Here is a 12,643-nt window from a genome sequence, read left to right on the forward strand (position 1 = left end):
ATATATATATATATATATATATATACACACACAGTGCTGCTCATAAGTATTCATACCTATGCTAAAGTTGACTAAAAAGAGGAATAAAAAAAATCATCTTTTGGAAATTGAAATTAATGCCTTAATTAAAAAAAATGAGAAAAATCCAAACTTTTAAGGACACCAATTTGTTTTGTGAATGAATAATGTATTGTAAATAAATAAATGTTCTTCCTTAAAATACAGGGGCCATAATTATACATACTCCTATGTTAAATTCCCATAGAGGAAGGCAGATTTTTATTTTTAAAGGCCAGTTATTTCATGGATCCAGGATACTATGCATCCTGATAAAGTTCCCTTGGCCTTTGGAATTAAAATAGCCCCACATCATCACATCCCCTTCACCATACCTAGAGATTGGCATGGTTTTATTTCAGTTAACCTAATAGCTGGTTTGATTTGCATTGATATGGATCTTATCTCAGTTAGCTATTAAGCTAACTGAAATAAAACCATGCCAATCTCTAGGTATGGTGAAGGGTATGTGATGATGTGGGGCTATTTTAATTGACACACCCACACACACACACACACACACACACACACACACACACACACACACACACGGAATTTTTTTAATGGAGGTGGGGAAAGTTAGGGTGAAATCAAGACCTCAAAAAGATTAAAAGCATATGCAAAAGAGGGGAAAACAATCACTTAAACATGAATTAATGACAATGACACTCCCAGTGCATAACATGCAGATGAGTATAATGTAGGCATATAAACTGTAGTCAAAATGACTAAGGCTATTCACAGCATAACAGCTGAAAAATGTGTAGATGTAGCCAATTCATCATCTACACATAATTGCCGATTTACTAATAAGCATAGTCTTGTATGCTTGTGCCTGGCACATGACGTACCTCATATTTTATGCACCATTAAAAGATAGGCTTGAGTAGTAACTAGTAAAAAGGCATTAAGGACAGTGATACAATAATGAATAAATAAAAAAGAAAATAGTTCCAGCAATGCAAGGTTAAAAATATTTTCAATTTTAGGCAACAAGACTTTATGAGACAAAGTGACATTCAGAGAGCAAGATAGAGATTAGGTGTCTTTCTGAGAGCCAAAGATGGGAAGGAGAAGTGAGAGAGACAGTGGTGACCAGTGCACAGCTCCATTTCCTATGCGAGTAGTGTGCAGACACACAAAATGACAAACATAAAACATGCATAAAAAGAATATCAACATGCATATAAACATTAAGAGCAGGATAAACCAAAAACAGTTGAATATAACTAGAGAGATAAGAAGAGAGCGATATAGAGAGAGAGCGAGAGCGAGAGCGAGAGCGAGAGCGAGAAAGAAAGAAAGAAAGAAAGAAAGAAAGAGAGAAATTAATAAAAAATATACACTGCAAACTGGGAAATCAATGCCCTATTTCATCAGAGACAGGAAGTTAGAGTAATGGCCACTTCAATTTATCTATTCAACAGCAGGCACTACAGGGGTTGGGCATGTGTGTGTGTATGTGTGAGGGGCTGGGTTAAGCCAGGCTACAGATGCAGCAGAGCAGACAGGCATCTGTCCTGTACATCTGCCACAGCGTCTACAGCAGAGCGATACTGTCACAAGACCCCCTGTAAAAGAACACACACACACACACACACTTGAAGGGGCTGATCCCCTAACATAGGAGGCAGCTTATCCAGCCTATATGTTAATGTGGTGTTGTGTCTGTTTGTGTGTAGATTTGTGCATGTATACCTGTGTGTCTAAGACGTGTGTATGATTGTGCACGTCTGAGTGCGCTTATTTCCAGTGTATGTGTGTCGTGTATTGTATTTCCAGTCGAGTAGCCTTCCTGACGGAGCGGGCCTGTAGGACCCAGGGCTTTAGCTGCCCTAAAACGCCCCTGCAGAACGATGCACTATTTTAGCTGTCCGGTCTGCAGATATAAAGAGACACGACACCATGATACACAGGAAAGATACATACACACTAAAGGAGTTGTGTTTTCATCCTTTCAGCTGCTTGATTAAGACTGTTTTGTGTCCGTCGTATTTCTGGCCATCTAAACCATCGGACAAATAGAGGGGCCGTTGCAAGCCAGCGGACTGGCAGCACATGAATGAAGAAGGGGACACATCAAAAGGTGCTGGGGCCTCTTTTTTTCCAAAACCATGCTCGGCAGTTCCAGGCAGTATGCAACCCCTTATTTTCCCCACCAAGAGCCACGTGCAAAGGACAAGTGCACGCGCACGCAGACACACACACACACACACACACACACACACACACACACACACACACACACACACACACACACACACACATCTGTTCCCAGTAACAATAAGAAACACCAACAAGCTAACAAGTGCACACACAACACACCACACACACACAAACGTCCAGAAGCAAGCCACAACATCCATCAACGTTATGTGTTCAACCAAATGTTGCTCCAAATGACTTGGAACAAACATAAGAGGAACAGAATAATCAAAAACTTGCAGCGCTGCTAGTCAAAGCTATGCTGAATGCAGGGCACAGCTTAGGGCTTTGAGTTTTGCCTACAAACAACTGCTTGTGTTCAAATGAGCCCCATGTCTCGTCATGGGGCTCATTTGAACACAAGTATATACAGCGGGGAAAATAAGTATTGAACGAGTCAACATTTTTCTCAATAAAGATATTTCTGATGGGGCTATCGGCATGAGATTTTCACCAGATGTCAGTAACAACCCAAGTAATCCACACATACAAAGATATCAAAACAAATAAGTCCATAAATTAAGTTGTGTGTAATAAAGTGAAATGACACAGGGAAAAAGTATTGAACACACTTGCTGAAATTTATTTTATACTTAGTAGAAAAGTTTCAAGACGCCTCTTGTATGAAGAAACTAGTCGCACACATTGCTCAGCTGTGATTTGTGTGTCTTCACATCTTGAAGGTTCCGGGGGCATCATCTATGAACTCTGATCTTCAGTTCTTTCCAGAGGTTTTCAATTGGATTCAAGTCGGGTGATTGACTGGGCCATTCTAATTTTCTTTCTCCGAAACCAATCGAGAGTTTCCTTGGCCGTGTGTTTGGGATCATTGTCTTGCTGAAATGTCCACCCTCGTTTCATCTTCAGCATCCTGGTGGATGGCAGCAGATTCTTATCAAGAATGTCACGGTGCATTTCTCCATTCATCCTTCCTTCAATTATATGAAGTCTGCCAGTGCCAGATGCTGAAAAACAGCCCCACACCATGATGCTCCCACCTCCAAACTTCACTGTTGGTATGGTGTTTTTAGGGTGATGTGCAGTGCCATTTCTCCTCCAAACATGGTGTATGCTATGACAGCCAAAGAGTTCGATTTTGGTCTCATTTGACCAATTATATTCTCCCAGTATGTCATTGGCTCGTCCAGATGTTGTGCAGCAAACTTTAAGCGAGCTTCCACATGCCTTTTCTTGAACAGTGGTGCCTTGCGTGGTGTGCGTGCATAGAGGCCATGGCCGGTTAATGGTGAAATTATGTTCTTTCCACTTCCGGATAATGGCCCCAACAGTGCTCATTGGAACTTTCAGAAGTTTAGATATTCGTCTGTAACCAATGCCATCCGTATGTTTTTCTACAATAAGCTTGCAAAGGCCTTGGGACAGCTCTTTGCTTTTACCCATCATGAAATGCTTCTTGAGTGACACCTTGGTAATGAGAAACCTTTTTATAGGACATCAATTAGGACTAATCCAGCTGATATTAATTTGCACTAATAGGGGGCAGGATTGCTTCCTAAATACTGACTGATTTCAGCTGGTTTATTGGCTTCCCATGCCTTTTTACACCGCTTTTTCTCCATGTGTTCAATATTTATTCCCATTATCATTCCACTTTATTACACATAACTTTTGTCATGGACCAACATGTTATGATTTCTTGTATGTGTGGATTACTTGGGTTGTTACTGACATCTGGTGAAAATTTCATTCCGATAGCCCCATCAGATACATCTTTACGGAGAAAAATGTTGACGCGTTCAATACTTATTTTCCCCGCTGTAAAAGCATGTCTCAGAGAGTGAAAAACTACAGAGATCTAACTCATGAACAATCAATAGCAGAACAAAAATTATGTAATACAGCGGGGGTCAACCGATAACAGCTGTCCAATGGTGGAAGAATGGACGATCAGGCCAGAATCACACAGTGAAACTATGCATGCAATGTTGTTGTTCGGTACATTAACATTGTTGTTTTTGTTGTTATTGTGGCAACATGCAGCAAATCGGCATCAATATTTATTCTGTGGTCATTACAGATGTAGCTCTAACTTTTTCTGCATCACCACCAGAAATGAGCAGTGACTCAATGGTGAGTAGTTAGTGTATTTTATGCATTTGTTTGTTTTTACCTTCCTGACATTAAACTGCTTTTGAAGGAAAAATCTAACGGCATTTACTTAGAGGCCCCACCTCTAAGTAAATGCCGTTAGATTTTTCCTGATGCGTTGTTCATGTATTACTGTATTCACATAAATGTGTAAAGTACACATACAAATACCACCATGACAACAAAAGGTGTTAAGGGAAGAATATGTTGTGTGTATAAACGTGTATGCGCACACTCACCTTGTTAGGCGCAGTGGCTGAGGGCGCTCCCCGAACTTCCTGCAAAGACAAAGTGAGAAGAAAACATGGGTGGGCTGGTTATTAACCACAAACACACACACAGCATAAACACTAGGGATAGAACGGTTCAAGTAAAATATCTGAACTGTTTGGTCCGCTATTCACGGTTCGGGTGGGATTATAGCCAAAGATATGCAGTTGTAGAGGATGTAGAATTACAGCATATGATTAAAGCTATAGTGCCTAGTTTCTGTCTCCCCCATGAGGAATTCTAAGTAATGACAACAACACTGTCGGCGAGTCCACGATACAAGCCTTCTGTGATCGCGCACACGCCCCCACCCCTCCTCCACGCAGTTGCAAATAGCCAAGGACATGGAGGATGAAAAAAACATGATGGATTCTTCAAAAGAGGTCATTATCTTCACTCGGGCTTCTGCGCGGGAAAGTCACCGGACGACACAATCTTCTGAACATAGCCATACTGAGAAATACAGAGAGAGTTGTGTGGAGCTGATAGTCTTAATTAGCTTTGTAGCAACTCTTTTGGCAATGGCTTGAATGTAACGGACGTTTATTAATATCAAACAGTTAAGCACTAAAGTTTTAAAGTTGACATTACTTGAGCCACGATATAATATCCCCTCTCACTGACATTTCAGCAACATAATAAATCCCAACCTGTATTTTTTTTTGCAGAGGAACATGAAAATAGAATGAACTGAACCTGTTGTTTTGAGAACAGTGTACAGTGTGTGTTTGGGTTATGTTGCACTTAATGTGATTTTTTTGATAAGCACTTCATTGTATTTTAAATACTGCACTTTAATGTCAAGTGGAAAACTAATCTTTCCATTAAGATTTGACATGTTGTAGGCTACTGTTGTTTAAAAAAAAAAAAAAAAAAGTCTAGTGCTGTTTGAGCTTATGCTTCACTTTACGTTGATGGCCTTAGTCTATAATGGGGCCATTTGTATATATATAAAAATAACAAAGCTGCATTTTTTGTTTGCAGTAATAAGAAAACCTATTCTTTTAATAAAGATTTGGCAATGAAGAAGTGTTTATGTTCCTTATGTTCTTAGCCAGAATTGTAGCTAAATAAATAAAGGAAAGGCATGTTAAAACCAAAAACCCCAATTGACCCCAAAACCGTGATATGAACCAAGCTGTGAACCAGTACACACACACACACACACACACACACACACAGCCTGTAGTGGCACAGTGCTCAAATAAAGTAAAGTGACAGGATGTGTCGGTGTCAGCAGGCAGGTTAAAGCCGGTGAACAGACACTGAACTTTACTCAAACTAATCCCTGCCAATGGCACATGAAAAAAAGGCTGCATGTCACCACATGAAACCTAACAATAAAGGCGTGGACGGCTTGAGATTACAGTGACTACACATACTGATCTTGGTTATACATTCTTAAAACCTACAGCTTTAAATGTCTAATAAGTCATAAATGTGGGGGTGATACAGACCTCACTGTTTGACCATATGGCACTAAATCCATTAAGTGTGGAACACTACAAACTGATAACGATAGCTTTTAGGCTTCATGTGTGCTGATCTGAATTGTAAAAATGCATCTGAATTGATAATTTCCTGACGCTGCTTTCAGTTCAATAGTTCATAATAGCCGAAGGCAGATTTCACTTGGTCTGAGTCAACATGCTGCATTTTGAAAAGTAGAAACCACTGGGTTTTAACAGGGTAAACACTTCTGTATTCTAGATGTGAGGTACGACATAGTCCTTTAAAAATGGGCAGTTGGTTGTAAAAAGCTCTCTTTAAAACAAGGAGACTGAGTCATTTATTTTTTGTATGCAAATTCACAGGGATGTGTGCCAGAATATACTAAATTAAAATGTTTCCATATGATTATTAAAAGCAGAGGGCACAGTGCTGAGCTGCCAACTGAACATGTAGTCTATGACACCGACATGACAAAAGTCTAACTTTCTTTGTCTGAAAATCAGACAATCACAAACAAGTGACTACTCTTTCAGCATTGCTGACAGCACATAATTATAAGAAAGGGTTGTCAAATGAATTAAAACTTTGGTAAAATATAAGTAGATGGAAACTTAAAGACCTGCAGCTGCCTGAAAAGACATTTCGGAACTAACGGTTCAGGTGTTTTTTTTTAGAAAACACCTGAACCGTTAGTTCCGAAATGTTTTCTAAAAAAGTCTGCTGCCTCTCCGTGGTGTACAGCTACCCGACATGACACACAGGAAACGTAGTTCAACTTTCCGCTAAGTATTTAAATCAACCTATTTGTCAGTAAAAGTGTGTGTCATGCCGCGGGGTGGAGGGTTTGCAATGAGGCCCCCCGACCCTCTTTAGATGTAAAGAAAGCAAGGGGTGATCTGTCATGTAAATCCAAAACTGGGAGGATGACAAACGCATAACTGCTCATTTTGCTTTTTAGAGTCTTCTCCCCTCAATTGTGGATGTTGTGCGCTTTTAAGCACTACATCTTCATGACATTGCCGCCAATTAAATAATTAATTTCCCACTATTATGACAGCATCATATACCTTCACTCATTCCAAAGACTAGGGCTGTCCTCGACTAGAAATTCTTAGTCGACTAACACTTACATGATTTTGTCGATTAATCGATTAGTTGATGTAATCGACAGAGCTGTGCTCTTCGAGAGGTGATTAAGACTAGAAAAGCACAATATAAATGTAGTTAATGAACCATCTGTAAAACTGACTTTCTCCACAATTAATCCTGCAAAAGCACCACTTTAAATCTTGTGTTTACCAGAAATGTGCTCATAAGTTTCTTGGAAATGAGTAATTAAGCATGAATAAGCATAAAAAATTACTCATCAACTAAAGAAATCTTAGTCGACTAAGACCAAAACGACCGATTAGTTGACTAATCGACTAAGAGGTGGCAGCCCTACCAAAGACCCTTTCCTAAAAGTGGACAGTCGACTTTACTGATTAATCTGGCTTCCAGGAGGCTGCGTGATTGAGTCATACATGAACTCTTAGTCAGCATGTTAAGGAAACCACTGCTGAGACCACATGTATAGTAAAAAGGCTGTAAACCTGCAACATTTCACAGCTGACGTTGATTTTTTTTGTAAAGCAGCAATGTCTACAACCTGTTACAAGCAATTATACCTTCTGTGGCCTGCACACAAGGTACTAAAAATGACAGAAAAGCAGGATAGAAAGTATGGGCAGCACTTTTATGTTTTTCAAAAACCAAAAGCTTTGGCAGTGCGTCAGTTATTGACATGCCAGCCAGGTTACAACCTGCAGCTAGCATCATCCATATAATAAGCATGAAGCCAGAGCTCTAGGACTGCCACATAATGTTTGCTTCTGGATACACATCAGATAAATCAATCAGTGGTGGTTTAAAAAAAAAACTTCAGCCAACTATGATTAGGTGAGAAAAATTCCTCAGTCCATAGTTTGTTTGTGTTAGACCAGTACTCTACAACATACAGACCAACTTCTGATGCACAAGCCATGTGACCAGTTATACAATTTGATTTCCTTATTCCCCATACAGACACAAGACTTTAACATGCCTCCAAATTGTTGCCGTTAACTTTCTGAAAGAAAAAAGGTGCATACTTCTGCACGTTATTCTGCTATTTTACTTTGGTCAGAGATCTCTTCGTCAAGGTCAGTTAGCTTCATTTTTCAATTAAGTGAACTAAAAATATCAGTCAGTGATTCTTCCATTGTTGATACAAAGTGCACTGGAGTAAGAGCCAGAACATAGCTGCCCCGTTTTCCATTTCATGAATTGGGAATCAAGTCTGAATTAAAAATATGACACCAATAAACCAAATCAAATTGAATTAGGGCTGCAATTAACAATTGTTTTCATTATCAATTCATCTGCTGATTATTTTTTGATTAATCAATTAATGTAAAAAATGACCAAAATGACATGTTCAAATGTATTTTAAAAGATTCTGTTTTTTGTCATGTATGACAAAGAAAAGCATCAAATCGTCACATTTGACAGCCAGAAACAGCTGATGCTTGGCTTATTTTCTTTAATACATTTTCTGTCGATTGATAAATAGAGTAATCGTTGCAGCTCTAAATCCACTCCTATCAAACACGTGTATTACTATAGCTTGTTAAAAACACACCGGGGTGAAAGTCTTTCCCAGAGCGTTCAATCAGCCTCTCGCTGCAGCAATAACAAACTATCCGAGTGCATATCACTGCAGATATGTGACCATACTCACTCATAGACGACACATTCTTCAGCACCACCGTAATGTTCCTACGGTGCACACAGCTTTGTAGTAGAGCGAAAATAACACTGCCAAGGTTGTTTTTTTTCCAGATTGCTTACAGACTATATACAAACGTTTTCAGTGGCTTAATTGTTACAGAAATGCATCACTGACTGTTCAGTTTTTAAATGCTTTGTGACAAAAAAAGGCTATAGACTAAAGACTGTTGCCTATGTTCATCTAATCTATTAAGGCACTACAGTTACATGCAGCGTATGGCACATGGCTGGTATAAAGTGGAGGTAGGCCTACATGTATGCAGCACATGGATGTGACTGTACAGAGGTGTGTGTGTGTGTGTGTGTGTGTGTGTGTGTGTGTGTGTGTGTGTGTACACATGTGTCTACAAGACAGACAGAGTATAAGTGAGTCAGATTTTCTCCTTGTGCAGGATGCGGTAGCGTTGCATGCTGCTGATAAGTATGTCAATACATCTTACATGCCATCAATAAACAAACCGATAGTGTGTCACTCGGTTGGTTAGGGGTTTCGGCACGCAGGCACAGTGTGAATTTGAAAAAAAAAAAAAAAGGACGCACACACAAATAGAGGGATGAAAATGGCAAAAAGGCGATGGGAAAAAAGGCAATGAGGGGATAAAGGGCAGGAGAAAGCGAGATAAACTGAAAGCATGATTGGTGCAAGAGCCAGAAAGAGGGAGTGGAGGTGGAATAATTATAAAGGAGGGCAATCAATAAGGTTCCCACAGTGAAACACTGATGCCTCAACTAGCTAATGGATTCCAGACGGCTCTCTTCTCCCTTCCCCTCCTCCCCCTTCTAAACCTCACACCACCCCTTTAAAAAGGGAGCGATGGAGGAAAAGATACTGCGGGGAAAAGGGAAGTGTGGGGTGAGATTAAAGGCGAGGCAAGAAGAAGTGGATGGCGTGTTGTGGAGAGAGGAAGAATGGGATCTACTCAGAGTTGAAGTGCAAGGATTTATAGGTGGATACACAAGGAGAGTAAGGAGGAGGTGGTGAAGCTATGTCTGCACATAACAAACACGAAACATGGCTGCATTTACCTGCTATTTTTGAATGTAATGCTTTTATGTGTTTCTACAGTGTGCATGTATCAAAATTCACATCCCTAATCTCTACCAAGCTTCAAGTAGAGAACTGTAGACTGGCTTACTGCGAAGAAGTGATGTGTAAAAAGACAGATGAAGGCGGTCAGAAGTGTTGGGGTTGCAAGTTCTGTGAAAAACCACCGTTTAATTATACGTATCACTTCCATGAGCTCACTTTAACACACTCACTCGAGACACAAACACTAACAAGAAGAGAGGACTATAAACACAGGAAACCACAATAGGTAGAGTTGCAAAGAAAAGAAGAAAGACATGCTGACTGTTGCATCTGCAATTTCTTCAGGTAAGCTTGACTCTCTGAAATCGCATACTTGATGGCAAAGTTCAAGTTGCACAAAAGTTTAGACCATCATTAAATATCAAAATTTATTTAATTTATTTATTTATTTAAGTTATTGTATTCCTATATCATTTTGTAACAGGTTTAAGGTTTCCTTTTAAGTGTTCTCCACACAATATTTCTCAATTTATATTTCTTTGCAAATGATGCCCTTTGGCGTGTGCTGCAGCACCAAAAACAGAAAACTGTGAGCGCTAAAACTGATTTTGTTTTCCCTCTAACACACACAGACACTCTAAGATCAGGCCAGAGGTCAATGGAGGAAAACGAAGCTCTGTAAGAAGAGGAGTTTCGTCTGATTTGCTCTCCATACGGACTAATCTCCCTTCCTCCTCCTCACTTCCTGCTTACTATCACCAATGATAACCAGTGCGAAACACTGCAGCCAAATAGCAGTGGTAAGAAATCAGGCAACATAATAGTATTTTTACTAGAATGAGAAATAAACAGCAAGACAGGACACATAAACATTAAGCTCACAATATGTGTCATTTATCAGTGTCAAGGTGGAGAGAAAGACAGACCAACATAAGGCTATAGAGCTAACTGATAGTTTTATTTTATATTTATTTCAACGCAGTTTTGTGCTAAAGAATAAAAGGAAAGGCAGCACATTTTAAGGATTTGTCCTTTTGACAGTGAATATCATAACCCTTGAGAGTGTCGAGGATATGTCTAAAATAAGCATTATACAAATCTGGAAACTTCTTCATTCGACATTGCCTACCACTGCACTTTTAAAATGTATTTCAGAAGTTGTGAAACTGATGAATTGGCTGCATTTCTGCCACTTAAAAACAGAATATGGGGAAGCAATCATTTGCAAAGTTCATTATATCTATTTAACGAAACTACCAACATTCTTCAGTAGTTTTGTTGAAGTTGAACATGTAAAAGCATCATTTCCCCTATCCTCATCTTTCCAGTCAAAGCTGAACATTCAGATGCATCAAAATTAATATTTGCCAACAAGGATATACAGTATATGAATATCTCTATGCCAACATAACTGCCTCCAAATAATGCAAGAGTGTCATTAATGTCGACACCATAGGAAAAAGCATTTTAGTTACACACACACACACACACACACACACACACACACACACACACACACACATTCTTCTGCACTAATCTAAACCTCTGCTGAGTTGCTCTGCCTTTCAAGACTTGTAAACTATCAAACTCATTTCCCGTACTTGTCTTATCCCCTTCTGTTTACGAACCCTGTAATGAGGCCTTTTTTACTTTGGCAATATCCTATTAGGAACCTGATAGGCCCATTAAGCTGCTAAGCCAACTTGCTAGCTTACCCTGGCATGGTTACTAATGGGTATATGTGCCAAGGCCAGTGAACTGGTATGAGACGGGACAGACAGTTGTTCCATTAACAGTAGATGTAAAGCAGTGGAAGAGGATGTCCGGACTCTGGGCTTTCACTGGGAAGTGAGAGTGAGGTCACTGTTGGCTTGCAGAGGTACAGTGTAGTGGCTGTTGTGTTGTGTCCGTGTCCAAAATACTAGCACCTGGGTCTTAAATTGTTAACTTGTTTTATGAGGACATAACGTTTGGTAAATATTAAAGCAGGACAAACATTTACATTATGATGTCACCATTATGTCTTTAAAAGTGCAAACTGCCAACTGAGCAAAGATAAGGAAAGCTGAAGCAGCGGCATAACGCTACCAGACAGTCAGAATGATCCAACAGTTTAGTTAACAATTTAACAACTACTCAAATAATCATTATATCAAATCTACAAACTAGTGAAACTACCTTGATAAATTGTAGGGCTGAAATGATTCCTCGAGTAACTCGAATAATTTGTTTACTAAAAATCTTCGATGCTAAATTCTTTGCCTCGAAGCTTCGTTAAAACAATGTAACTAACGTTGTATACTGATGTATTTACGCACGGATGATTACAACTGTCGCATAACAGGCTGACAGATGCCCTGAAGACTTTTTTTTTTTAAAACAAGCTAAAACGAAAGCTGTCGGTAAACTTAACTGCTGGCGGAGACTAACCATCCCCTTTCTCTTAATCAGCGCCTCCTGCCATGGCTACTTAATATGCACGTAAATTACGTCATCGGACCATGCCGATGATGTCTGCATTCTTTCTAAATTTCACTCAGATCAGCCTTCTGAAAATGTGTCCCCCATAATAGTACAGTATAGTTGAATAGCCCTGCTGTAAGGTACAGTCACATGTACCTGGTGCTTAGTGAACAGCTTTTTTGTATGAGGCATGAAGGGGAAGGGGGGATGAAAAAGATTTACATTTAGGCCACCAAAAATTAACCTAAT

The 12,643-nt window shown here is 39.5% G+C and overlaps 1 protein-coding gene across 3 annotated transcripts in view; it reads right to left on the reverse strand.

Annotated features, from left to right (window-relative positions):
* The window catches only part of rbpjb (recombination signal binding protein for immunoglobulin kappa J region b), a 57,827-nt gene that overhangs the window by 18,410 nt on the left and 26,774 nt on the right, over window positions 1–12,643 (reverse strand). For all 3 annotated transcript variants that reach the window (XM_031289839.2, XM_031289838.2, XM_031289840.2), the window contains exon 2: window positions 4,611–4,649. In XM_031289839.2, the coding sequence (XP_031145699.1) occupies window positions 4,611–4,649 (39 nt within the window). The remainder of the gene's footprint in view (window positions 1–4,610; window positions 4,650–12,643) is intronic.

This window comes from Sander lucioperca, chromosome 17 (genome assembly GCF_008315115.2).
Source record: "Sander lucioperca isolate FBNREF2018 chromosome 17, SLUC_FBN_1.2, whole genome shotgun sequence".
Lineage (NCBI taxonomy): Eukaryota > Metazoa > Chordata > Actinopteri > Perciformes > Percidae > Sander > Sander lucioperca.